The sequence below is a fragment of the Motacilla alba genome, chromosome 19 (genome assembly GCF_015832195.1).
Source record: "Motacilla alba alba isolate MOTALB_02 chromosome 19, Motacilla_alba_V1.0_pri, whole genome shotgun sequence".
NCBI classification, from domain to species: domain Eukaryota; kingdom Metazoa; phylum Chordata; class Aves; order Passeriformes; family Motacillidae; genus Motacilla; species Motacilla alba.
Genome location: NC_052034.1, coordinates 4,175,857 through 4,199,760, shown reverse-complemented (window position 1 = coordinate 4,199,760; position 23,904 = coordinate 4,175,857). Strand labels below are relative to the sequence as shown.

Here is a 23,904-nt window from a genome sequence, read left to right as displayed (position 1 = left end):
ATTAGCATGGAAATGCAGAATAGCCAACAAGCAAATGAAAATCAGAAAAAAGCAAGAAAAAACAACAAAAAAAAAAAAAAAAAAAAAAAAAAAAAAAAAGAGGGAGGGGAAAAAAAAGCACAGAGGAGACAGCTGTAACAGGGTGGCAAACAAAGCTCCAAAGCATGAAAGAGAGAAAGGAATGTGGTTAAAAAATCTCCCCTAAGGAAGAATACTCTGTACTCCCAGGCTCCAGCTGTTTGACTTGCCCCGCTCCCTCCTCCACTCCATTATCCACTCTGGCTGTGCTAATTTAACACAAACCGCCCGCCTGTGTCAACTGTTGAAAGGGGGGATTTCAGGATGCATCCAAGCTCCGGGTGCAGAAAAAGGAAAAACTTTGGGGCGGAAAGTTGAGGCGCTTTTGGCGTGGTGTCGCTTTGTGCCGGGAGAGCTTGGGAAGCTGTGAGGGAAGGCAGCAAGAGCCCATCCTGCTGCAGCCTCCAGCACCTCAAGCTCTGCCACCGCTTCCACACGCACCTCGATTCCCAGCCGGCAGCCAGATCTGCACGCAGAAAGCTCTGCCTTCATCAACAAAGCCACACAACTCCCAGCAAGCAGCCCCCCAGTTCACGGCAGACACCCCCACGGATGAGACAAGCAGGTCGGAAGAGCAAGGAGGAAGGGGAAAAAAGGAGGGAAAGGAATAAACCCGGCCAACGTTAAAGTCTGGAGGCCTGGATTTCCACGGGGAAGGTATTTTCACGTTTGAGATACTGTGGGGAGTGTTGCGAGGGTTTGGAAGTCATATATGCAGCCAAAATGGCGCTGAGAATAAAAATATAATTTAAAGGAAGGTCGCCATATTGTAAACAGTGAGGCAGGGAGACACAGAGACAGCAACCTCCATTATTCCCAGCAGCTGCAGCAGCACGGAAGCACTGGGAACGTCAGGCCTGGTGCAGAGACGCCACCAGGCTTCCCCCTCTCCAGCCAGGGCCCTCCGGAGGGTCCCCCGCAAGCCAGGCACCCTTGGAGAGGGGTGAGGTGGGGAAGTTTCCCGCTGGGGAGGGCGAAAGGCCGGGCAGGGGCAGCACCAAGGCAGCCAGGCCGCGCAGCCAGCGGGCCTCGCTCCTCCTCCAGGCCTCTCGCCCGCTGCTCAGCACAAAAAGAAAGGAGGAGGGTGGACCCCCAACCCTCCAGAAAGCAGCCAGGGGAGGGTTCACCTCGGCCGCCGTGGATTAGTCCGAGGAGGGACGGACCCAAGCGGGGTTTGCACCTCCTTTTTGTTCCTGTCTGCTCCAGCCGGCCCCACGTCCCCCCCCTCCCCGGGAGCTAACGGGAAGCGGGAGCGGCCGGAGGGAAGGTGCTCTGGGCAGATCCGGAGGGAGAGAGCGCCAAGCCTTACCAGCACTGGAGGTGGAAAGCGGCGGGGCAGTGATCGCAGCACAGCAGATCCCCTCCTTCCTTGCAGCTATCGCAGCTATCGTGGTTAGTGGCCCTGCCACTTCGCCTGGGCTCCTTCTCGGGCCTCCTGCTCTTCTTCTCCCCATCTTCGCTCTTGGGGGGAGCCAGGAGGGCCTGGATTTGCTGCACATGCACACACAGACAGAGCGGGCTCTCAGGGGCTGCACGGACCCTGACCCAGCGCCCTTCTCCCCGTGCCCGCCGGGGGGACAGCGACCCCGGGCCCTCCGGGAGGGGATCGGGGGGGGGACAGAGCCCCGGCCGAGCCCGCCCCGCCCGCCCCGTGTCCGGCAGGGCCTCTCCGGGGGCCGGGCGAGCTGCCTCCGTTCCTCCGCACTTCCTTGTAAGGCCACGGGGCTCCGGGCTGGAGGGGCTCCCTCGCCATCTTGCAGCCCCGCTGCCCCCCCGGTCCGGCCCCCCCCGCCGCGTCCCGGGCCTCACCTCCATCAGCCCCCCGGAGGTGTCCAGGTCGTAGACGATCGTCTTGGTCTCCATCTTCTCCCACATTCATCCAGCCCAGGAGCGGCCCCGAGAGCCCCCCCCGGCGAGAGGGAGCGAGGCGGGGACGTGCGGCGGCCCCTCAGCGGCGGCTCCGCGTCGAGGCGGCGGGGGGGGGGGCGCGGCGCGGCGGGGGCGGGCGGGCGGCGGGGCCTATCCCACGGGCCGCTGCGGCTTGCGCGTCGTCCTCCTCCTCCTCCAGCCGTGCCCGGGGGCGGCCGCGGGGGGCCCGACGCCCGCTGCCATTGCCGCGCAGGGGGTGGGTGGGTGAGGGAGGGAGGGGGCGGCGGCCCCGCGCCCGCCGCGGCCGCTCACGCACCGCGCACGCCCCGCGCACAGGCGGCGCCGACGCTCCGGGCCCCGCGCGCACGCGCACTCCGCGCCCCCGCCCCGCCCGCCCCGCGCGCATGCGCGCCCCGCGCCGCCTCCCGCGCGCGGACCTGGCGCGGCGGCGGCGGCGGCGGCGGGGAGGGGCGGGGGGGCGGCGGGACGCACGCGGAGCCACTGCGCGCGCGCCAAGCGCCTCCCCGCGCGGCCCCGCCCCGCCCCGCCCCTTCTCCGCCCTCTTCTCGCGCAGGCGCGTGGCGGCCGTCACGTTCCAGCGGGCGGGCGGGGCAAGCGGGGACGTCGGTGACGTGACGACGCGGGGCGGGGCGGCGGGACGCGCGCGCGTCGGCAGGGGGCGCGCGGCGCACGGCGCGCCGGGGTGGCGGGGGCGCGGTCTCGGTTTGTGACGTCACCCCGGCAGAGGCCACGCCTCTTAAAGCGGCAGTACCCCCCCCGGAGAGCACGGGAGGGGCGGGCGTGGGGGTCGCGATTGTCATCGGGGTAGCTGTGAGGTGGGCTCAGGGTCCACGCTGGAAGGGGTGTGTGCGGGTGTATCCCCGTCCCAAGCTGCCCGGCCTCGCTGAGGAAGACGCCATCGCTTCTTCTAAAACACCAGTTTTTATTAATGAAACAACCAAAAGATGGGGAGGGGGGCGTTGTCCCCTCCAGATCGAGGGGGCGGCGGGGGCCGGGGTCACCAGCCCGGGCGGGACGCGGCGGTGGGATGGGGCACAGCCACGCCCGGTGCCCCTGCCCACCCCGTCACTGCCGCGCTGGGGTGCCGGGACGCGCGGGGGGGACACGCTGGTGGCGGAAGGGACCCCCCCGGTGAGGGCGAAGCAAGCGGGGGCCGGGGGGACACGCAGCATGCTGGGGACACGGGAGGGACACGTCCCTGCGTGGCGGCGGTGGGAGACACAGGGTTGCGGGGGGACCAGCCCTGTGCTGGGAGGGGGGCGAGGGCGGGGGGGGGGGCATCCACATGGCCACCCAAGCCCCTCGCCCACCCCCCGGGGCTTTGTCCCCTCCCCGCTGCAGCCCCGGGGAGCCCTGTCCTTACCTGGGGGTCCCCGCAGCGCTGCTCCCCCTGCCTGTGTCACTCCTCCGTCGCAGGGACTCTGGGGGCTGCTCTTTCCCCCTGCGGGGGGCTGGGGGGGACGGATGGAGCCCGAAGGGCAGGGTAGGGTCCGGGGATCCCCGCTAGCTCAGGGGCCGGGGGGGAGGATGGGGGCCGGGGACCCCCACTGGCTCAGCCTCTCATGAGCCCAGTGCAGGGGGCTGGGTGACAGTGGGGCTCGGGCAGAGCCCACGGGGGTCCGGGTGGATTGGGGGTGGCAGGGGGGTGGCCGGTGCCCAGGTGGGTCCTGCCAAGCTCTCGGCTTGAGTCTCCTTGGGAGAGGTGTTGCCAGCCCGTGCCGGGGGCCGGCGGGCACGGGGGGGCCCGGGAGGGGTGGCTGCAGCGCCCAGCTCCACGCTGCCCACGCCTAGATGGACACCTCATATTCCCTCGTGTCCTGCAAAGAAAACAGACTGCAAGGGGTTGGACACTCGGCAGTGCAACGGGGTGCCCGGGACAGGGATAGGGCATCTCCCATCCCATAAGGACCTGGGGGCACATCCCAGCCTACAGACGGCCCTTGGGATGTGTGTCCCATCCCAAACACGGGTCCTCGATCAGTGTCCATCCTGTACATCGTCCTTGGATGGATATCCCAGAGGGTGTGAGTGGTCCTGGGATGGTTGTCTGAACTAATGTGTGGTGTCTAGATGGATATCCCACCCCACATGTGGTCCCTGGATCGATGTTCCATCCTGTGCGTGGTCCCTGACTGGATGTCCATCCCGTGAACAGTCCCTGGATAGATTCATCATCCCATGGGTGGTCTCTGGGTGCATGTCCCATCCCCTCTGTCGTTCCTGGATGGATGTCCTACCTAATGCGTGGTTCCCAGAACACATGACCCCATCCCACGCCTGTCCCAGCCCCTGCACAGCCCCTGGCACAGGTGGCCCACGCACTGCAGGGTCCCCAGGGGTGTGGGGACCAGTACTTACTCCTGTCTCATAGGTGGGATTGTCAAACGCCGACTCCACGGTGATATGGTCGTAGGGGTGGGAGCCAGCGAGGGGCAGCTGCAGGGCTGGCTTCCCCTGGAGCCTGTGGGGACAGCGCAGCTGCAGTGGGCGCTGGGGGGCCCTGGGGCCCCTTGGGGTGACAGGAGCCAGAGGGCCACTCACTTGGAGAAGTAGAGATAAATGCCCCCGATGAGCAGGGCCACCACCAGCACGGGCAGGAAGACGGCGATGGCCACGTTGGTGCCCTCCAGCGTTGTCCCCGAGGGCACGGCCTTGGCCACAGCTGTCCGGGAGGGAGCATTGGGGGCTCACCCAGGGGCCTCAGCCCGGGTGCCCCTCCACACTCTGGCACACCCCAAAACACCCTCGCCCTTACCATCCAGGTTGCGGTTGCTGTAAAACTCATCGTAGGAGGCTGGAGGAGGCGGAAGAAAGAAACCAACACCAGGGGTGAGAAGTGGGGTGCTGAGCGGGGTGCCGGGGTGGGGGGTGGTCGTCTCACCCGCCTTGCAGATGGGAGGGGAGCCGCTCCAGCGTGAGGGGTGCCCGGGCAGGCAGCGCAGGCTGCTGTCGCCCAGCAGCGCCCGGCCGGCGGTGCAGGAGAAGTGTAGGGTGGCTCCCGCCGGGTACAGCCGCCGCTCCGGGTTCTGCCGCCCGCCCGCCGGCACGCCGGGGTTGTGGCAGGGCTCGTACGTCTCCGCTGCGAGGCAGTGGTACGGTGGCGTCAGCGCTCGCCACCGGCTCGGGGGATACGCCCGAGGAGGGGACGCCCAACTCACGGATGCACTTGGGCAGGCGGTCACTCCACTTGGGTCCCCCCGCGGCGCGGTCATGGCAGGTGAGGGTCCCGGCGCCCGCCAGGACGTAGCCCTTGTCACAGACGTACTGCACGGTGGCTCCCACCGGGAATTTAGGGTTGGAGACCACCCTGCGGCTGTGCTCGGCATCCCCAGGGTCCCGGCAGGTTGTCACTGCAGGCAGGAGTGAGCAGCGGTGACGGTGGCTGGGGATGAGCCGCAGGGCAGGGGGTCACCGGTGGGCACCACTCACCCCGCTCGCAGGAGGGCAGGTCACCGCTCCACGTCAGGTCCCAGTGGCACATCAGGAGGTCATTGCCAGTCAGCTGGAAGCCGGGATAGCAATGGAATGTGACCACAGTGCCGTGGAGAAGCTCTGGCTGTGAGGACGTCTTCCAGCCGTTGGCAATGTCCGGCAGCTCCGGGCAGGTGTCATTACGGGGGACCTCTGTGGGCACGGAAGGCTGAGCAGGGCAGTGGGGACACTGCGGACACCAGGGACACCGTCCCGCCGTGGGCCTCACCGGAGAAGTGGATGACAAAGCCCTGCCGATAGGCAAAGGCACCGGCACCGGGGTCAGACTGGAACTGCACGGTGACGTCGGCAGTGGACGCGTAGAGCTTGAAGCGGCCGCGCGCGCCCGTGTACTGGCCCAGGATGCGCGCCGTCAGGTCGTCCCCGTCGTAGAAGGTCAGCATGTCCCCCGAGCCCAGCCGCAGCCTGGAGCAGTGGGGCTGTGAGGGCAGGGAGCGCACAGATCCTCCATCCCACCATCCCCAGCCCATCCCAGCACTCACACACGGACGTCCAGCATGATGCGCTTGTCCTCCTCCACGTGCAGCCCCCAGATGCAGTCCTGGCCCTTGCCGTACGCCTCTGGCCAGTTGGGTGACAGCACCACTCCAGCCGTGTCCGTCAGCTCACCGCTGCACACCGCTGTAGGCACACAGCAGGCTTGGCACTGCCACGGGGCACCCAGCACAGCACCCACTCCAGCATCACAGCACCCACCCTGTCACTCATCTCCATCACACTCAGCAGCACGGTGGCCGCGGTATCTCTCACGCCCCATCCACAGCAACCCCCGGCACCCTCCAGCACCCACCACGGCATGCTGGCTCTGTCTCATTCCACTGCGGGTCACTGGGGTCGACACACTCGATGATGGTGGAGCCCTGCTCCAGCGTGTAGCCAGGGTCGCAGCTGAACTCCACCGTGGTGCCCACGGGGTACCGGGGGTCACTGGCCGTGAAGTTCCCGTACTTGACGAAGGGCTCGTAGCAATGCCCCTGCTCGAAGGCTGCGGGCACAGGGGCAAAGGTCTGCAGGGGCCGGGTGGGCACAGGGATGTTTGGTCACCCGCTACACCCCTGGCCCCGTACCCTCATAGCGCAGCGCCATGCCCGCAGCGGCCCCGCTGCTGTCGGTGGTGAGCTCCACGAAGAAGTGGCGCCCGGTGCTGAGCAGCCCCTCGATGGGCAGGTACTCCACCTCGTAGGAGTCGTACACCGGCGGCGCCTCCACGTTGTTGCCGTTGCGGATGATGAGCCTGCCGAGGCACGACAAGGGCAGGGTGCCCTGCTGGCCACGGCCAACAGCAGCCATGCTTGGGCATGGATGGTTAGCCTCTAACCCCAGCCATTTCCAACAGCACCATCCTTGGGCATGGCCAGAGGTTATCTTCCTTGAATATGGCCAACAGCACCCGTCCTTGACCGTGGCCAATGGCCAAAAGCAGCCATGCTTGGCCATGGCGAGCAACACCCATTCTTAAATATGACTAACGGCACCCATCCATGGCAGATCCCGTCCTTGGATATGGCCAGTGGCACCCATCCTTGGATAGAGCCAAGAGCACTCATCCTTGAACATAGCCCTGTGCAGGGCTGCTCCAGGGTGTCCCCAGATCCCTAGCCCCCCAGTTTGAGCCAAACCTGTCATCATCCTCTGCCAGTGACACCTTCTCGAAGTGGAGGTGCAGGCGGTGGCCATCCGGCGCCTCCAGCAGCCAGTGGCACGTCAGGTTGTTGCTGTAGTTCCCGGGAAAGCCGGGCGACACAATGCGTCCCACTGTGGCGTTCCGGACCACCCCGCCACACGCCGCTGAGGGAGAGCGACCGTCAGTGGGCGAGCGTGCCACGCCAGCTGTCCCTTGTCCCCGTGCTGCCGGCGCTTACCGAGGCAGAGGGGCTCGCGGGCACTCCAGAAGGGGCGGGTGGCGTTGCGGCAGACGAGGCGGCGGGCGCCCTGCAGCTGGTATCCCGTGGAGCAGCGGAAACGGGCGTCCCCACCGGGGTGCAGGCTGCTGACCGAGACCTCCCCGAAAGCCGGCCGAGCAGGGAAGGGGCAGCTCAGCAGGTAGGCTGGGGGCAGGAGATGATGTTACCAAGGCTGAGGAGCAATGGACTTCCCCCCAGAACCCAAAAACTGCCTCCCCAGAGCCCTGGGAATGACTGGGTGTGGCAGGGCTTGAGTGGCAGGGTGCCTATGGATGCTGAGAATTATGCTCAATGGATCCATGACTGCTAAGGCAAATTAGCTCTCCGTGAGCGTTCCTCACCTAGTCAGTGCCAGCTTAACACTCAGATAAACTCCTGGTGCATCCCCAAAAACCAAATTAGCACCACGCTGGCAGGGAAGCTCCCAGAGGGTACAGAGGGGTCTGAGCCCCATACCTTGGTAGTGAAAGTGGTAGGAGCCCGGGCTGGGGGGCCGGGGGCTCTGGAAGCGGAGGGTGAGGAGGTTGGCTGGGCTGCGGATGACCTGGCCCCGCAGCAGGAAGGACTCGTTGGCCAGGAGGTTGGGCTCCAGGCCTCCCGCGCTCTCCACCGTCAGGGTCTCCCCTTCTGCCAGGCTGATGTTCTCCACCTGCAGGGGACACAAGCGTCACCACCGCAGCACCACCCCGCACCTGGCTGGGAGCTGGTCCTTGAGTGGCTTCTCTGCGGTCGATAGCCCACTGGAGCTTGTCTGTGCAGGGCAGCGCCTTTCAAACATGGTTAGCAGGGCCATAAATCATCCCCCACGCCAAGAGCAGCAGGGCCCAGCCTGCGGCTCTGCCAGAGCACCACAGCACAGCCAGGCCCACGCTGGCAGCCTTGCAGACAGCCAGCCTCACCCTCTGGAGCAATTTGCTATTAATGATGCTAATTAATCCATGCTGCACGGTGAGGAGCACTGGTGAGTGTGGGCTGGAGCAGGGCTGATGGTGGAGTTGCTGCCTCTGGCTCACTGCTGGCTTTCCACGAGCCACGGCACTGCCCTGTGGTGGCCTCAGCAGAGACAGGGACACGTGGCCACGTGCCACTGACGGGAGCAGCACAGCAGGGTTTGCTGTCAGCCTCTGCTCCTGGCAGATGGGTGCTGGGTGCTCCTGGCCCTGCAGCACAGCATGGCACCTGCTGGCACTGCTCACATCTTCTCCATTAGGGCTTCGTTAATTAAATCTCACAGCACTTCTTTGTGATGGGTGCCAGGCACAGCAGCTGGTGGGCACAGAGCGTCCTGGGGCATCCCACCAGCTCATGTACCCACATCCCTGTGCCAGGGCATGAGGGTAGGCAGTGCCCTGAGCCATCTCTCTCGGCTTAGGGACACAGGCATGGGGACAAGGACAGGAACAAGACCATGTGTTTGCTGCACCCTGTAGACACGCACGGCCGTGGCACAGAGTAGGGGACATGCCACACTTGTCTGCAGTCACTCGCCACCCTGGCCCACCCTCAGCCCTCAGCTCACCTTGAGCTCCACACCATAGCCAGGGTAGACAGAGATGGTGTAGGTGCAGTCCAGGCTGCCATCATAGGGGACACCGGTTGGCTCTGGGGACACCAGCCAACCCTCGGGACCCGCCAGCGTCCGGTTGCAGGGAGCTGGTGACAGAAGAAACCCCAGCTTAGCCTCATTTCACCCTAGTTCCACCCCACTCCATCCCTGGCGCTCACCTGGCCCCTGCAGCGTGGTGACAGTGGTGGTGGTGATGGTGGAGGTGGTGGTGGTCCCCTCCTCATCCCCAGGCCCCACAGTGGCCCCAGCTCGGGGTGCCAGGGATGTGCCAGCCGTGGTGGGGGCCTGGCTGGGGGATGCAGTCCTTGACTCTGGCACCCCAGAGGGGGACCACGAGGGGTCTGCACCTGGCACAGCCCCCCAGGCCTCCCCCCACGGCCCGGGGCGCCCGGCTGGCGTGGTCAGCGGGTCAGTGGGGAAGGCGGGCCGGGGCAGGGCAGGGGTGCGGGGGGAGGGCTCGGGTTCTGGGGGCCCGGGGGCCGGCTGGAGGGCACCAGCAGGGAGGAGGGGGCCGGGCCCACCGGGCAGGAATGGCGCCTGGGCCAGGTAGTCCTTCTTGAGGAAGGCTTCGTGCAGCAGGTCCTCCAGCAGCGGGTGGTGGTTGAGGATCTTGAGCGTGGGCGCGGTGCTCACAAAGCGAGCCTCTGCCTCCCGCTCCGCCGGCGTGGGCAGCGCCGTCGGCTCCACCTCAGCGCTCTCCCCAGTCTTCCTCGCCAGCCCGTTGAAGCCTGGAGGGAGGAAAGAGCGTGGAATGCTGGGGAGCTGTGGACTGATGCTGTGTTGGGGACTGAGAGGGAACGGGGGACTGGTGAGGCACCAGGGGGTGATGCTTCCTCACAGACCAACGCTGTGCCCTCGGTGGCACCCGGGACCAGAGCCTGGACATGGACTGTGCTGTACCAGGTGTGGATGCAGCTCTGGGGAGTGATGCTGGTGAGTGACACAGACCTGTGCTGCACTGGGGACCAACATCTCCCACGGACCGACCCTGCGCCACAGGCCAGTGCTGCTCCAAGGGTTAACGCTTCCCTGCGCACCAATATTCCCCCAAAACCAGGATGGCAAACAAGTGCATCACCCACACGCCGTGGGACTGTGACACCCTCTCCCCAGCACACCTTTCACCAGGGCAGCCCTAGCAATTAAGCCCTGGCTAATTAATGCACATCTGGAGCTTGCACCACGTGAAGGGGTGCCCGCTTCTCCTGTGAGCCAGCCCGGATGGGGACAGCCCTGGGACTGGGTGTCCCTGATCACAGATTATCCTTCACCACAGAGGTGGCCATCCCGTGCCAAGGTTCTCCTGGGTCTGCACATTCCCAGGGTGAAGACCTGCAGGTGATTACCATGACTGCCGTGACCAGCTGTGCCGGGAATGTCACGGGAGCCTGGGCACTTGCACCCTTCTCCAGGCTGCCAGAGAGCTCAGCTTCCTTCCAGCCAGGCTGTCCCTGAGCAGTGTGAGTCTGCAGGGAACCCCTATCCCATCGATGCTCCCCCCTCTCCCACCCACAGCCGCAGGGATTCCCCTGTCACAGCCCCGTGTCCCTCCCAGGCATTAGTCCCTGAACAAATCCCCAGCATGCCCAGCCCAGCAGCTTACGGCCTTTAGGCCAAAAATAAAAGAATTTAATCAGCCCTAATGAGTCACCCAGCATCTCCCTCTCCCGGAGCTGGCACAGCACCGTCCCCGCTCCTGCCGGGCACAGCTCAGTGCCACGGCAGAGGGGGTGCCATGGTGACACCCAGCATCCCTCTGAGGCCACGGTAGCGCGTGGGCACGTCTTGCCGCCGTGCACAGGCACTGATGACACGATACTGCCAATTACCGGGTAATTATCCCTATCCGTAGCAGGGCAGGGCCCCGCGAAGATTAATTACTCTGCGACTGCTGCTTTTAAGGGACTATTAAGAGACATTATCTTGGGTGTGCAGCGTAGTGGGGAGCTGCTGGGTGCTGGCAGGCGTCCTCACAGCGCTGCTACCCACCCCTTGTCCCCAGCAGCCCCCTGCCATCGCGCAGGGACAGTGATGATGCCGTGGGCACAGAGGCGCAGCAGGGACACCTGCCCGCACCAGCTCCAAGGGGTTTGCTTGCCCCCCAGCAAGGCCAGAATTATATTTTAATGGGATTCGTTTATTAGAACATAAAAGTTAATGAGTTTATACTGAAGGGCGCCAAAATCTCCGTTGGGCTTTAATAGCAGATTACTGCTCAGGGCTGGGCCCTGCACCACCACCACTGCCCTGCGTGGTGAAGGCTGGGCTAGAGATGCCCACCCAGCCCCCTGGACACTCCTGTCCATGAGCATCTCACCTGCCTGGGGTGCTGGGGGGCAAGGTGGTCCCCATGGAGGCTACTGGCCTCACAGCAAGGATCCTACAACAGCTCCCATCTGGACACTGAGCACCTTGGGCTGGGCAGTCCTGGCACCAGGCACTGCCCTGGGCCCTGTGTGGGGCTCTGGGTACCTCAGGATTCTCTTGGCACCGAGGGATGCTTGGGACTCTTGGCCCTCTGGGGATGCAGGATGCTCAGGATGCCGTGGGAAGGCAGGGGGTGCCCAGCTGCTGCCACCCTTGCCCCGTGAACACCACGGCACAGATCCTCCACCTCCACAGATGTCTCTAAGCAGCTTATCTCCAGTGCCACAGCCATGTCCCTCCCATGTCCCCAAGGTGACCGGGGACTGCTGACGTGGGACTGGCTACCCAGCACACACCCCTCTGGGCCCTGGCAGCCAGCAGCGACCCCACTGAGCTCGGGGTGGGCAAAGGGGCTGTCGAGCCCCCAGTAGCCACGTACCTGTTGGGGTCCCTCGGCACGCTGGCCACGGTCACAGCCGGGACGGGGTCCTAATCCCTCCCCTTGGCTTTGTGGGGTGGGAGTTTATTAACAGCAGCCGGGAGATGCCAGAGACTAATCCGGCAGCGGCGGGCGGGGGCCCCCGGCGGGAATCGATGCTGCCTGCTGTCACAAATAAATAAATAAGGCGGCACGCGGCCGCCCAGGGAGCCCCGATCGATGCTGCCCGCCAAGACAGCAATAACAGAGCGCCCGGCGCAGGGAGGGGACAGGGCAGGGCCCTCAGTGGCCCCAGGAGCATCACAGTGCCGCGGCACAGCGGTGTTCCATGCCTCAGTTTCCCCATCCGTAGGAGGGGGCAGCGGGAGGGGCAGGGGGGCGGGTGCCTGGCACAGGGTGAGGGCAGGGGTTGGGCCTCGCAAGATTCTAGGTTTATTTTCTAATTTAAAATCCAATCTGGCTTTGCCCCCACGGTCAGGGCCTGCAGCTGTGATGAATGAGCTGTCAGGCGGCCGACACCATGCTCCCCCAGCCTCAGCCTCCCTGCCCCACGGCCTCCAGCCCCTGAACCACCCCCAGCCTCCACAACAGGAACGGGAGAGGGAACACACCTTATTGATGTCAGATCCCTACCTGCCCCCTGCCCTGGTGGCCCTGAGGACCTGCAGGGAGCAGGGCTTGCTTCCAGGTGTGAAGGCAGCGTGGGCAGGAGCAGGCAGGGAATGCAGGTGGGTGCAGGCGGTGGGTGGGCAGGTGTGGGCAGCGTGGGAATTCTGGCATTGTCTGGATGCAGGCAGGCCGGGTGGGCGGATGCGGGTGTGGGTGGGCTGATGCAGGCAGAGGCGCACAGACGGGGTGAGGGTGAAGGCAGGGGCAGGCAGGCACGGGCAGGACTGTGCAGCCAGCTCCTCTGCCACCCAGCTGTCACCACAGACAAACCGCTGGCACCCAGCATGGCAATCTGGCACCAATGCTGGCATCCATGTCCTGCCACCCCACGGCCACCTCCATGCTGGCACCACCAGTGACTCCAGATGCCCACGGCCAAGCTGAGACTGTCAGTACAGCCAGAGCAGGGACCCAAGGGGCCACCCCGGTGCCCGGGGACACTGCTGGCGGGTGCGGCCGCCAGCCCTGGCAGCTATCGGAGGAGCTCGGCTTTAATATTCATGGCAGCGCTGGCGGGGAAGCGTTTGACCTTGTATGTTTTGCAATTCTCCTTGAATTGAACAGTCATTTACCCGCTGACACATGTCACATCACCGCGACTGGTTCCCTGGAGCATCGCGGCGGCCGAGCGCCCGCTGACACGCGGAGCGCCACCGACACTGGGCGGGCACCAGGGCAGAGCCCGGCGGGCAGCTGGGTGCCCATCCCCGGGGCTTTCCTCCCTTCCCACCTGGCGGATGCCAGCGGTGCCCTCGTCCCCTCCTCGCCACCCACAGCCCGTGTAGTCCCCCTTCCCCATTCTCCCCGCGGAGCTAATGGGTTTCTACAGCAATTTCCCTGCGTGGCAGCAGCGGTGATAAATTGTATGTCTGCTGCTATTTCAGACCCAAGCGCTGTGCGGTGCCGTGTCCCCCCTCCCTGGGCTCACAGCACCTAAATCAGCCCCTCCCCCAGGATTTCCTTCAATGGATACCCCACTTCTGGGCAGCACCTGCTCTGTGCCACCCCATTCCGACCACGATGTGGCTGCCAGGCCCCCATGGGGCTCTCTGCAAGCTCTGGTGTCCCCCAGGACCCAGCACAGCTCACCCCTCTGGGTGGTAGAGGGGCACCCAGCCCTCGGGGCACCCCTGGGTGCTGGGGGTGCCTGCTCAGCGTGGGCAGGAGTCAGGCAGGGTGAGCAGGGCCACGCTGCCCACCCGGCTCCGGTCTCCCTTTCCCTCCGCCCACTGCCAGAGACAGTAATTGAAATCGGTTGCGGGAGGCGAGCGAGAGCTGCTTGTCGGGCTCGGCGTTGGGCTGCTCAGCCATGTCATACTTCCTGCAGACACCATCCCCTCCCATCGCCGCCTGCTCCTGCCAGAGCCAGCATCTCAGCTGCCCCCAGCTCTCCGTCTCTTCAGCCAGCCCCACATCCCGCCGAAGCGCCGCTTTTCCTGGAGGATGAACCAGCCAGTTCTGCAGGCCGCTCAGGGCTGATCTCACAGCCAATATTGCCACTTGCTGCCACCCCCCAGGGTATCTGGGGACCACCGGAGCCCGCCCTGCCCAAGCATCACCTCGCTCATCGCCCACCACTGGCTGATCTGGCATTTCAAGCACCTCTCTCCATTTTCACAGGGTCAGAGCAGCGCTCTTGCAGCTGATTAATATTTGATCCCTTCAGCACAGCTCGTTACTGCATTTAAATTATATATGTAATAATTCCTACTGGCACGGCGAGCGCGCAGGCTGGCTCCTGCTGCCTCTCCCGCAGGCTGGGGGCTGAGCAGATCCCGAGCCTTGGCCAATGGGACCCCCTGGCACCTCGGAGGGTGCGATGAGCATTGCCAGGTCTCAGCACAGGGCAGGCTGGCAGCGAGCCAGGCCGATAGAGGCATCCCCAGCTGCCTCTGAGGGCTCCAGGCAGCCCCTTCACCCACCCGAGGTTGCTCGTGGTGGGAGCAGTGCTGGTCCTCCGGCTGTCCCCATGTCCCCAGCAGCAGGAGGAAGGGATGCTGCCACTCCCGAGCTCCTGCCTGCGACTGGAGGGAATCCATTACCTCCCTGGTTATAGGCAGCTTTCAGAGGCAATCTTTCAATTGTGCGCATTTAAAGAATTGATTGGAGGCGAAATTATCCTCTCCCGTCAGAGCCGCTGGAGACACAACTTCATCCACCTCCCCTGGGGGCTGTTGGTGTTCCCAGGGGACCCCACAGCCAGGGTCAGCCTCAGCCCCCACCCCGGCAGGGAGTGACAGCTCCAGGAGCCCCGTGCCAGCCTGGGGGTCCCACCAGCAGCACAGGAAAGGGTGGGGGCTCTCTGCTGCTCCGAACCAGGCCTGGGGGTGCCCTTGTCATGTCCTTGCCCAAGCTTCTTTGCACCCCGTTTTCCCCCACACTCCCACTGCTCTGGCTCTGCCTGGCAGCCCTGCCTGGCGCAGCACCCTGCGCTGAATTCACCTCCACCACTGCGAGCCCACGGGCGATCCCTGCAGAGTCAGGCTCCCGGGCAATGGTGGGGGTGCTCGGCTCAGCCTGCGCCCCACATCCCCGCGGGACAGCCCTGCCCTCCCGCTCCCTGGCTTAAGAGTATTATCCAGATAATCCTGGCCTGGCGGCACGGCAGCGTGGCGGTGACGAACTCCTCCGAGGCACGCAGGGCACGAGCACACGCGCTGGTAATTACTGGAGCAGGCGCCTGCCTCCTTCCCCAGCCCCCTCCTCACACCGAGACCCCAGGCAGCAGCCACATCCCCAGGGGCACCGTGTCCCCCAAATACACCACCCCTGTGGGCACGGTGCATCTGGCTGACGCTGGATGCCGTGGCACAGCTCATGGGGGCACGGCCAGGCCCTGTGCCCCCTGCCACAGCCTGTGCTGCTTCCACAGGCTGCCAGGACCCCAAGTTACAAGGAGCTCCCTCCAGCGTGCTTAAGATGACCCCCATAAAAAAAGCCTGGCCTGCCATGGCTTTGGAGAGCTGGGGAGAGGGGCTGCAGTGGGGCAGGGTTGATGGAGCTGTGCCTGGCACCATACCCCTCGGCTTCACCAGTGCCATGGGGCCCAGACCCCACTTTCTGCTGGGGCTAATCCCTGTGGACCCCAGGGGCTGGTGGTGCCCAACTGGGGCAGGAGAGAGAGAGGATCAGAGCCTGCATTGCCACCACTCAGACCACATCACGAAGCTCCCCAACCCGGATGAGGGGCCCAAGACTCCCCGACGCCGTGTCCCTCTGACCCACAGCTCGTCCCCATCACGCACCAGCCCATCGATGCCGAGTCAAGGCCACAGTGACACTGAGCCTGGCGCTGCTGCATGGAACCCCCGGGAGCCCTGCCTGATGGAGGACGGGGAATTTGAGGCATGAGCCACACAGGCAGCTCCCAGCACATGATGAGGGGATACAGGGTGGACAGGACCCCACGGGTCCCTGCCTGGGAAAAGCTCAGCACCTCCCAGGGCATCCCTACTTTTAAGACTCCGAGAAATGCACATGCAGTGTTTAATTAACTTTATTGATATTCAGAAATTAGGGGACTGACTAGAGGTAATTGCTCATTAGAAATCATTAAACTGACACAGTAAGCACCAGCCTCCCTTGGGGGAAATCTGCCCCGCTCAGCACCCTGCTCCCAGGACAGAGCCCCTGATATGGACCCCCATTCCAGTCCTGCTGCCCCCCCAGCAGGGCAGGGGATGGGGGTGCCGTGCCATTGCCCCACTTGCTGTTCCCATCCACTGTCTTTCCCAAGAAAGAAGGCTGTGGCAGCAGCCCCGGGTGGCAGGGTGAGCTGGGAATAGCAGCGGGCGCAGGGCCACGGCGCCCTTCCCCGCCTGGGCTCCGCCGCCAGATGGGGAGTTTATGTAACTCCCCGCACGGCTGCTGCCTGCAGCCGGTGCCCACATCCCGCATCCCACCGGGGCTGGAGCACGACCCACCCATCGCCCCACGCATGGCCACGGTGCTGCGGGGCACCCCAATCCCTGACACATCTCCCCAAGCCTTGGAAGGTCCCCAGTCCTATTTTTGGGGCAGCGGAGCCACGAGGCATCGAGCCTGCCGGTGCCCCACGGGTGGCAGAGACGAGGAGCCGAGCTGGGTGTTGGCTGCTCTCCTTGGCGAACCAGCACTCACCACCCCTGCGTCCCCCGTGTCCCTCGCCGGGCTGGAGGGGTCACCCCAACGGCGAAGAGAGGGGGAAAGACCCAAATGCCCCCAGTGCCCCCCACCCGGCAGTGGGGGCCGCACGGAGGGACCGGCTCACGGCAGAGCCAGCCCGAGGGCGGCTCGAAGGGCTCGGTGACCGCGGGAGCGGGTCCGCCGTGCCTGCCCAGCCCCCGGTAACACCGGCAGAGGGGCTGCCGCCGGAGCCTGCCGGGGGCGGCGTTGCACCAGCCGGGCTGCAAAGCGCCGTGCGCGTCCCCGGAGGGGGTGGCGGTGGGGCGGATAACGGGGAGGGGGGGATTCTCGCTTTACCGGGGCAAAACGGGGAGCGTCCCCTCCGCTTTACCGGGGGGCGAGCACGAGTTGGCAAAGTTTGACGGCGACGGAGGCGGGTTGAGGCCGCCCGCCAGCGAAGGGTGGTCGGTGTGCACGGCGGGGGTGACCCGGGGTGCCGGTCGGCGCTTACCGTGTGCCGGGGCGCGGAGCAGCGCGGCGAGGAGCGGCAGGAGCAGCGCGGGCGGCGGGCCCATGGCCGGCGGCGGTCAGCACCGCGGACAGCTCCGCTGCGGGCGCGGCGGCGGCGGCGGCGGCGGCGGCGCCCCGAGCGGCGCCCGCCGATACCGGGGACGGCGGAGGGGGGGGGCCCGTAATGCTCCGAGCGCGGCGCACACCAATCCGAGGATCGGGGGGGGGGCTCTCCCCGCCTCCCTCTCAGCCCCCCCGCGCCGTAATGCTCCGAGCGCGGCGCACACCCGGCGCCGGGGATGTGCGGAGGATGGGGGGGCCCTGCCCGCCTCCCCCTCAAATCCCCCCCCCGCCGTAATGCTCGCCAATGCCAGGGACAGGGCGGGGGACGGCCGTAATGCTCCAAGAGGGGCGCTCGCTAATTGCAGGGACGAAGGGGGGGCTCCCAACACCCACCCACCCCTGGCCGTAACTCTCCGAGCGAGGCGCCCTCCAATCCCGCAGGCTGGCGGGGGGGGCTCCTCCCTGCTACCCCACCCCCACGCCGTAACTCTTCGAGTGCGGCGCCCGCTGAAGCTGGAGATAAAGGTTGGGGGAGGGGGATCGCCTCATCACCCCCATTCCTCCCCGAATCCCGGCAACCCTTCGGGGTGGGAGCCACCGAGGGCTCTGGGAAAGGCGCTCGGTGCCCACCTCACCATATCCTGCCTCCCCACCTTACAGAACTCCCACCACAGCCACCTCCCTTCCCCCAGTCTCCTCTTCCCCATCCCTAGATAGCCCAAATTCGGGCTGGGCTCATCATCCGCCAAGCAGAGACACCTGGACCCCGAACAGTGCAGAGAGGGGCCGGTATTCTTTGTGGTGGGGTTCCAAGAGCCCCTCCCCAGCCCCTGCCTCGGGGTCCCGGAGGGCAGCCAGCCCTGCAGTGGGCAGATGGTGCTGGCACCGGCACCGAGCAGCTCTGTGTTGGCTGACGGACGGCTCTTGCGGGTGTTAAAAATATATATTTTTTTTTTAAATCTCTTTGTTGAATAACCCCCTCCCCATCCCTCCGAAAGCCCAGATGGCTTCTCCTCGCCGGATCCCCCGCAGCCCGGCCAGCCCCGCGGCACGCACGGCCCACGCAGCCAGCTCCGCTGGGGGGTTCGTTTTAATCCCAGGCCCTGCTTTGCCGACACGCATCATTCCTGCCATGGAGAGCGGCATGGCTTGGCACGGGGAACGGAGCAGCGGCCAGTCCCACGTCATGGGCTGTGTGCCACCAGCCCCGTGGCACTGTCTGTTGCGCCACCAGCCCCACGGCTGTGGAGGGAGTGGGGCTGGAAGCGATGCTGGGATCCTCATCCCGGGGGTGCTGCCGGCTCTTCTGCAAAGCACTTTCAGCTCTAAACCCAAAACTTTGATCCGCCAGTAGAACCATCAATGTTTAATGCAGCAAAGCCCTGGTAGGGCTCGGAAGATGAGCATTTTGAGGCCAAATTGAAGTTTCTAATATTATGATATTCAAATAATTTTAATCTGCCTGATGCATCCCCAGGCATGTACCTGGACTGCTAATGAGGGGCTGCCTTCAGCCGCTGTTGCTTTTGACAGAAAACAAACAATTCTTTGCAGGTGCCATCAAAGGATTGGGAATGGAGAGGTCTGGGGAGGAAAATGGGGGCAAGCATGCGTGGAGCCAACGCTGCAGCTGGGAGAGAAGGATGCCATGTTTGCCTCAGCTCCCTGGGGAAGAGCATTGCTCCCTAATTCTTTTCTAAGTGTTGGTTTGTGCTTGGTGAAAAACGAGGCCGGCATAGATGGATGATGGGATTTTGGGAAACTTCAGTCCCACCGTACAGTGGACGAAAAGGGTGCAGTGGGTGCAGAGTCCAGCACCCATCAAATTGCATCTGATCCTTGCCCAGCCTTGGCCAAAGAACAAAGTTCCCTGTTCCCCACTTCCCCAGTGCCACGTGGATCTGGGACAGGGCAGCTCCCAAAGCCTGTGCCAGGCAGTTCCCCGAGCCCCCATTTCCCCCTCCCCGTGCCATTGCCAGCCCCGAGTTTTCCCATCCATCCACCCAGCCCACACAGGGAATATTTCGTTTTTACTGAGCTCTCTTGACCCACACCAGCTGCTTAGGGAAATGGATTTCTTTCTGCCACAAGCCTTGCTTCCAGTCAGTACAAACCCAGGCGAAGAGGACATGGAAGGGGTGATGGAGACCTTGGCACAGGGCTGGGGGGATCCCCCAGAAATTCACCCTGAGGCAAATTGAGGTCCTGCAGCTGCTTTTTGGGATTTGGTGGTGCAGACCTCCCTGATGTCTGCGTTCAGCCGTGGTTGGGGTGACCTGCAGAACAAAAGCAATGGCTCGAGGGATGCCACTGAGCCCTGGGGATGGTGATTTGCACCCCACCAAAGATCCCACCATCTCTGTAACCTCACAAGCAAGGCTTTTCCATCCGTTCTATTACCACACTGCTAACGGGAGAGGAGTTCATTTTTACCATTTAACGTTTCACGGATAATTAATTATTCTTCATCTTTCCAGCAAAAAAAGGAAGAGCAAGTACAGGGGCTATTCAAAGCAAGAAAAGTCAGCTGAAACCCAGGGAAATTGCTGAATTATTTGTAACATCAAAGGCGAGCGAGGATGTGCTGATTTAACGGGGCCCTGTGCGACGCACAGCCCTGGGCATGGTGGTGATGCTGAGACTGGGACGCGCTCATTGCAGCAGTGATCATGGGCTGTGGGGTGGAAGAGGGGTCTGGGGGGCACCCCAACCTCTGCCAGTGCTGCCCATCCTCCTCCTCTCACCTCCCCGTCACTGTGAGCTGCCAGTTCTGCCTTTGCACGATGTTGGGGTGTCCCTGTGACCTGGTGGGAGCCTCCAGTGCTCCCCAGTGCTTCATTCGTCACCGGAGGCAAGTGGCAAAATTAATAATGATATTTAACATTTCGTAATGACGACAATTAACCAGTAAATAATGCCTTTTACACCGCAGAAGCCAGAGTAAATTAATTCCCCTAATTAGCTGTCAGGCAGCACGGGGCAGTGGCAGCATTGGGCAAAACTGGCAGCCCCTGTCTGGGTTATCCCCCACTCCGAGGCATTGTCCCCAAACCCCAGTCACACCCCAAAATTGTACAGATTTGCAAAATCCACCCTGCTGCATCCTGGCAGCTCTGGTGAGCCCTAAATCACCCCTATCTCCCGCTAAAAAAATAACAACAAAAGATGGCGACAAAATGGTTTATGGCTGTAATAAATTGCGCTGGAGGAAAAAAAGCCCTGCTTGTCTGGAAGCAAGGGGAGGTTTCCCATTGGCACACAGATGGAAGCCCTGTGTCCCACCACAGCTGGAGCCAGCAGTGACCAGTGGAAGGGGGGAATTATTGGAAGTGGTTTTCCTTCACATCTCTGCCCCCCTGATCAGCTGAGCTGCCTGCCCTGGTGGCACCAGGTGTTGGTGTTGGTGGGGGAATGAGAATATTCATTCCTGGCCGGCTGCAAGGGGCAGGAAGAGTGTGGCCCCTGTGTGCCCCTGTGTGCCCCTGTGTCCCCACAGAGCTGGAAGGTGGCCATGGCTCCACCGCCCGCTGGGCTCGGCTGGACTCTGCCCTGTTCCTCCCCTTGGCTCCCCTCCCAGCAGCCACAGAGACAGCAGCAGGGACCAGCACGGACATGGCTGCCCCGAGCCAGCCCCACAAGTCCACCTACGATGTCATTGTCATCGGGGCCGGCATCCAGGGCTCTTTCACTGCCTACCACCTGGCCCAGTGCCACAAGGACACTCTGCTGCTGGAGCAGGTATGGTGACCCCATTCTGCCACGTCCCCGTTCCCAACAGGATGGAGTGGGTGCCTGCAGAGCTGGCTGCTCTCCACCGTGGCACGGAGCAGAGCTGCTGCTGGCACTGCAGTCCCCAGTGCCAGGACACCCTGCCCCCAGTGCCTGGACCCTCATGTCCCCAGCTCCAGGATCCCCTTTTCCTGCTGCTTCCCGGTGCCGTGGGTGACAGGACAGGCTGTGTCCCCAAGGTGCCCTCTGCCACACGGCGCTGGCGCACTTGGGGCTGCTGGCATTGAGGGTGGCAGTGTCTGTGGTCACCCCCACGTCCTCTCTGCCTCACAGTTCCTCCTGCCCCACTCTCGGGGGAGCTCTCACGGGCAGAGCCGCATCATCCGCAGCGCCTACCCCCAGGAGTACTATTCCCGCATGATGCCCGACTGCTTCCGCCTCTGGCAGCAGCTGGAGGCCGAGACCGGCACCACCCTCTACAGGTGATGGGGACAGGGACGCAGCCCCCGCCGGGCACCGTCCCCTCCCCGCGGGACGGGGGGCAGTGACCTCTGGGTGGGATGCGGCTTCCTTGGCAGGCAGCTGCCAGTTCCTGGTAATTTATGGGGCTCCACGAAGGAAATGTAATTAAGGAAATGAACATCGAAATGGTCCTCCGGTGTCGGGGTCAGGGCTGACGGCCCTTGCTGTATTTAGGGAGCAGAGTGTGATGTAACTGTCCAGACCCTCCCCATGCATCCCACTCTGCCCTCGTCCCCTTCGTCCCGCTGCACTGTGCCCGAGCACCAGGGTGTAGCACACCCCAAGCACCACTGTTGTCACCGTGCCTCAGTTTCCCCCGGGGCAAAGCAAGTTGGGCGCCCATGCAGGGAGGGGGAGCAGGGCGAGCTGACGTGACTGGTGGGATGCAGGCAGACGGGACTGGTGCTGCTGGGGCCGCCAGGAGAGCCGGAGCTGGAGGCCTGCAGGAGGAGCCTGGGTGTTGACGAGGTCCTGGATGCCGCGGCGCTGGCCCAGCGCTTCCCTGGCTTCAGGCTGCAGGCTGGCCAGGTGGCCGTGCTGGACAGCACCGCCGGGGTGCTCTTCGCTGACCGGGCACTGCGGGCGGTGCAGGTGGGTGCTGCTGAGGAGATGGAATGCTTTGGGATGACATGGGATGCTTTGGAAGGGGATGGGGGTCCCCTGGCTGTATCCTCGCTGTCATCCCTCCCCACCCAGGAGGTCTTTCGCCGACACGGGGGCACCCTGCGGGACGGGGAGAAGGTGCTGCGCATCGAACCCGGGGCCACGGTCACTGTCACCACCACTGCTGGGGTGTACAGAGCCCCCCGGCTCGTCATCACGGCTGGAGCCTGGACCGGCGCCTTCGTGGAACAGCTGGGTCTCCGCCTGCCGCTGCAGGTAAAGGTTGGTGGCACGGGGAGGGGTGGCAGCGGCGTGGGCAGAGCTAACGGAGTGATTCCAGCCCCTGCGCATCGATGTCTGCTACTGGAGGGAGAAGCAGCCTGGCAGCGCCGGCCTCGGCAGTGTCAGTCCCTGCTTCCTGACCCTGGGGCTGAGCCAAGCCCCCCACGGCATCTACGGGCTGCCCTCCATTGAGTACCCAGGGCTGATGAAGGTGAGCAGGGCACAGCTGAAGGTGGGGGGGGGTTCCCTAACCAGCCCACCCTGACCAGCTGTGCTCCAGGTGTGCCACCACCACGGCAGCCCCACGGACCCAGAGAAGCGGGATCACGTCCCCTCGAGTGCCCCCCGCCCCGACATCGCCGTTCTGAGCAGCTTCATCAGCAGCTATCTGCCCGGGCTGGAGACCCAGCCAGCGGTGATGGAGACCTGCCTCTACACGGTGAGACCCTCCCCCGGGCACGGATCCAGGCATCTGGGGTCCTGAGCCTTCCTCCACCCCAAGGTGGATCCCAGCCTGTCACCTCACCTTCACACCCTGGCTCCCCAGAACACTCCAGATGAAGATTTCATCCTGGACCGGCACCCCAAGTTCAGCAACATCGTCATCGGCGCCGGCTTCTCAGGTAAGCGAGGGCAGCCACCCCCCAACCCAGCACTCCAGAGCTGCCCAGGATCGTGGGGATGGTTGTGTCCTCACCTTCCTTCTCCTTCCCGCAGGCCATGGGTTCAAGCTGGCACCAGTGGTGGGGAAGTTGCTGTGTGAGCTGAGCCTGGGCGAGGAGCCATCCTACAACATGGCCCACTTCACCATCACTCGCTTCCCCGGTGTGCTTGGGGCTGCACAGTAGGTGTGGGGTTCTAGACATGCCCCCATGGCATCACACTGCCCTGCAGCTGTGTCCCTGCATCCCAGTGTCCTCGCACCCAGAACACCTCCATCTCCACGTATCCCCATCTCCCTGCACCCTGGGGACTCCCAACACGCTGCGTTCCTCCAACCCCACACCCCAGATACCCTGCACTGCCGTATTCCACCATCCCAGCACCTCTGCATCCTCGCTTCCCCACATCCCTGCATCCTGCTGCCCTGCCTCCCCACATCCCAGCATCCCCCATGCCACGCGGTGCCAAGCCATCCCTACCAAGCACCCACTCCCGGGGAACAAATTAAGAAGCTTTGTCAGCCTCATGAAGATGGAGCAGGAGCAGCGCGGAGAGGCACACTCGCTTAGGAGTCAAGTTAAATGTTTTAATGTTAAATGTGCCATTTTATTATCATTAGATCGCTCCCACTTAATGAAAGCGCATTAGCGCAGCATGGCTTTATGGCAGCGAGCACCCAGCTTGGCCTGCGTGCTTCCAAGAGATAGCGGGGAAAGGGAAACAACCTGCCAAGGAGCGAGGGGGGTCCCCAGGGTGCAGGGTGTGCCTGGGGCCAGGCGCAGGGCACAGCACGTGGCACGGGGACAGCACACGGCCGGGGCCCAGGCTGAGCCGTGCAGGCAGCCAGCAACGCACATCAGCATCTCCTCTGCGTTAATTATTTAACGCCAGCAGGCAGAGGCTCTGTCCCGCTGCTCATCTGCATATTTATGAAGATTGATAAATGATTCAGCACTGGCACCCACGAGGGCTTCCCCCCACCCCCCGCTACCCTCCCCAGCACCCATGGGTGCAGCAGGCTC

The 23,904-nt window shown here is 64.0% G+C and overlaps 3 protein-coding genes across 4 annotated transcripts in view; 1 reads left to right on the top strand and 2 right to left on the bottom strand.

The window, feature by feature from the left end:
- Positions 1-2,297, bottom strand: part of PHF12 (PHD finger protein 12) — a 31,908-nt gene extending 29,611 nt beyond the window's left edge. Inside the window, exons 1-2 of the mRNA XM_038158035.1 lie at positions 1,888-2,297; positions 1,388-1,569 (exon numbers count right to left, since the gene is read on the bottom strand). Of these exons, the coding sequence (XP_038013963.1) occupies positions 1,388-1,569; positions 1,888-1,953 (248 nt within the window). The 5' untranslated portion in view covers positions 1,954-2,297. The remainder of the gene's footprint in view (positions 1-1,387; positions 1,570-1,887) is intronic.
- Positions 2,298-2,870: 573 nt separating this feature from the next.
- SEZ6 (seizure related 6 homolog) lies at positions 2,871-17,391 on the bottom strand. 2 transcript variants are annotated; one of them, XM_038158324.1, is made up of 17 exons: positions 17,022-17,391; positions 9,090-9,659; positions 8,884-9,017; positions 7,821-8,013; positions 7,323-7,508; positions 7,080-7,248; positions 6,528-6,694; positions 6,251-6,445; positions 5,943-6,081; positions 5,669-5,865; positions 5,398-5,592; positions 5,127-5,318; positions 4,850-5,047; positions 4,724-4,762; positions 4,510-4,630; positions 4,327-4,429; positions 2,871-3,801 (listed from the first exon to the last, which is right to left on the bottom strand). In XM_038158324.1, the coding sequence occupies exons 1-17, from the start codon at positions 17,083-17,085 to the stop codon at positions 3,769-3,771; spliced, it is 2,895 nt and encodes a 964-aa protein (XP_038014252.1). In that variant the 5' UTR covers positions 17,086-17,391; the 3' UTR covers positions 2,871-3,768. The 2 variants fall into 2 exon arrangements, with proteins under 2 accessions (XP_038014252.1, XP_038014253.1); XM_038158325.1 differs by having other exon boundaries at positions 2,871-3,785; positions 17,022-17,389.
- A 3,265-nt stretch (positions 17,392-20,656) lies between these two features.
- PIPOX (pipecolic acid and sarcosine oxidase) lies at positions 20,657-23,534 on the top strand. Its single transcript, XM_038158011.1, has 8 exons — positions 20,657-20,821; positions 21,146-21,294; positions 21,724-21,925; positions 22,031-22,213; positions 22,278-22,430; positions 22,500-22,658; positions 22,767-22,842; positions 22,937-23,534. The coding sequence occupies exons 1-8, from the start codon at positions 20,696-20,698 to the stop codon at positions 23,065-23,067; spliced, it is 1,179 nt and encodes a 392-aa protein (XP_038013939.1). The 5' UTR covers positions 20,657-20,695; the 3' UTR covers positions 23,068-23,534.
- Positions 23,535-23,904: the final 370 nt, after the last annotated feature.

What these genes read in the sequence shown, in the direction of transcription:
- SEZ6 (XM_038158324.1), bottom strand. Translation starts at nt 17,085, where the DNA reads ATGGGCCCGCCGCCCGCGCTGCTCCTGCCGCTCCTCGCCGCGCTGCTC. An exon ending in CCGCGAGCCCCTCTGCCTCG is followed by an intron (nt 7,249 to 7,322) that starts GTAAGCGCCGGC and finishes GCTCTCCCTCAG; the next exon opens with CGGCGTGTGGCGGGGTGGTC. An exon ending in CTTTGTCATCCACTTCTCCG is followed by an intron (nt 5,593 to 5,668) that starts GTGAGGCCCACG and finishes CCGTGCCCACAG; the next exon opens with AGGTCCCCCGTAATGACACC.
- PIPOX (XM_038158011.1), top strand. Translation starts at nt 20,696, where the DNA reads ATGGCTGCCCCGAGCCAGCCCCACAAGTCCACCTACGATGTCATTGTC. An exon ending in ACCGGCACCACCCTCTACAG is followed by an intron (nt 21,295 to 21,723) that starts GTGATGGGGACA and finishes GGTGGGATGCAG; the next exon opens with GCAGACGGGACTGGTGCTGC. An exon ending in GTCTCCGCCTGCCGCTGCAG is followed by an intron (nt 22,214 to 22,277) that starts GTAAAGGTTGGT and finishes GAGTGATTCCAG; the next exon opens with CCCCTGCGCATCGATGTCTG.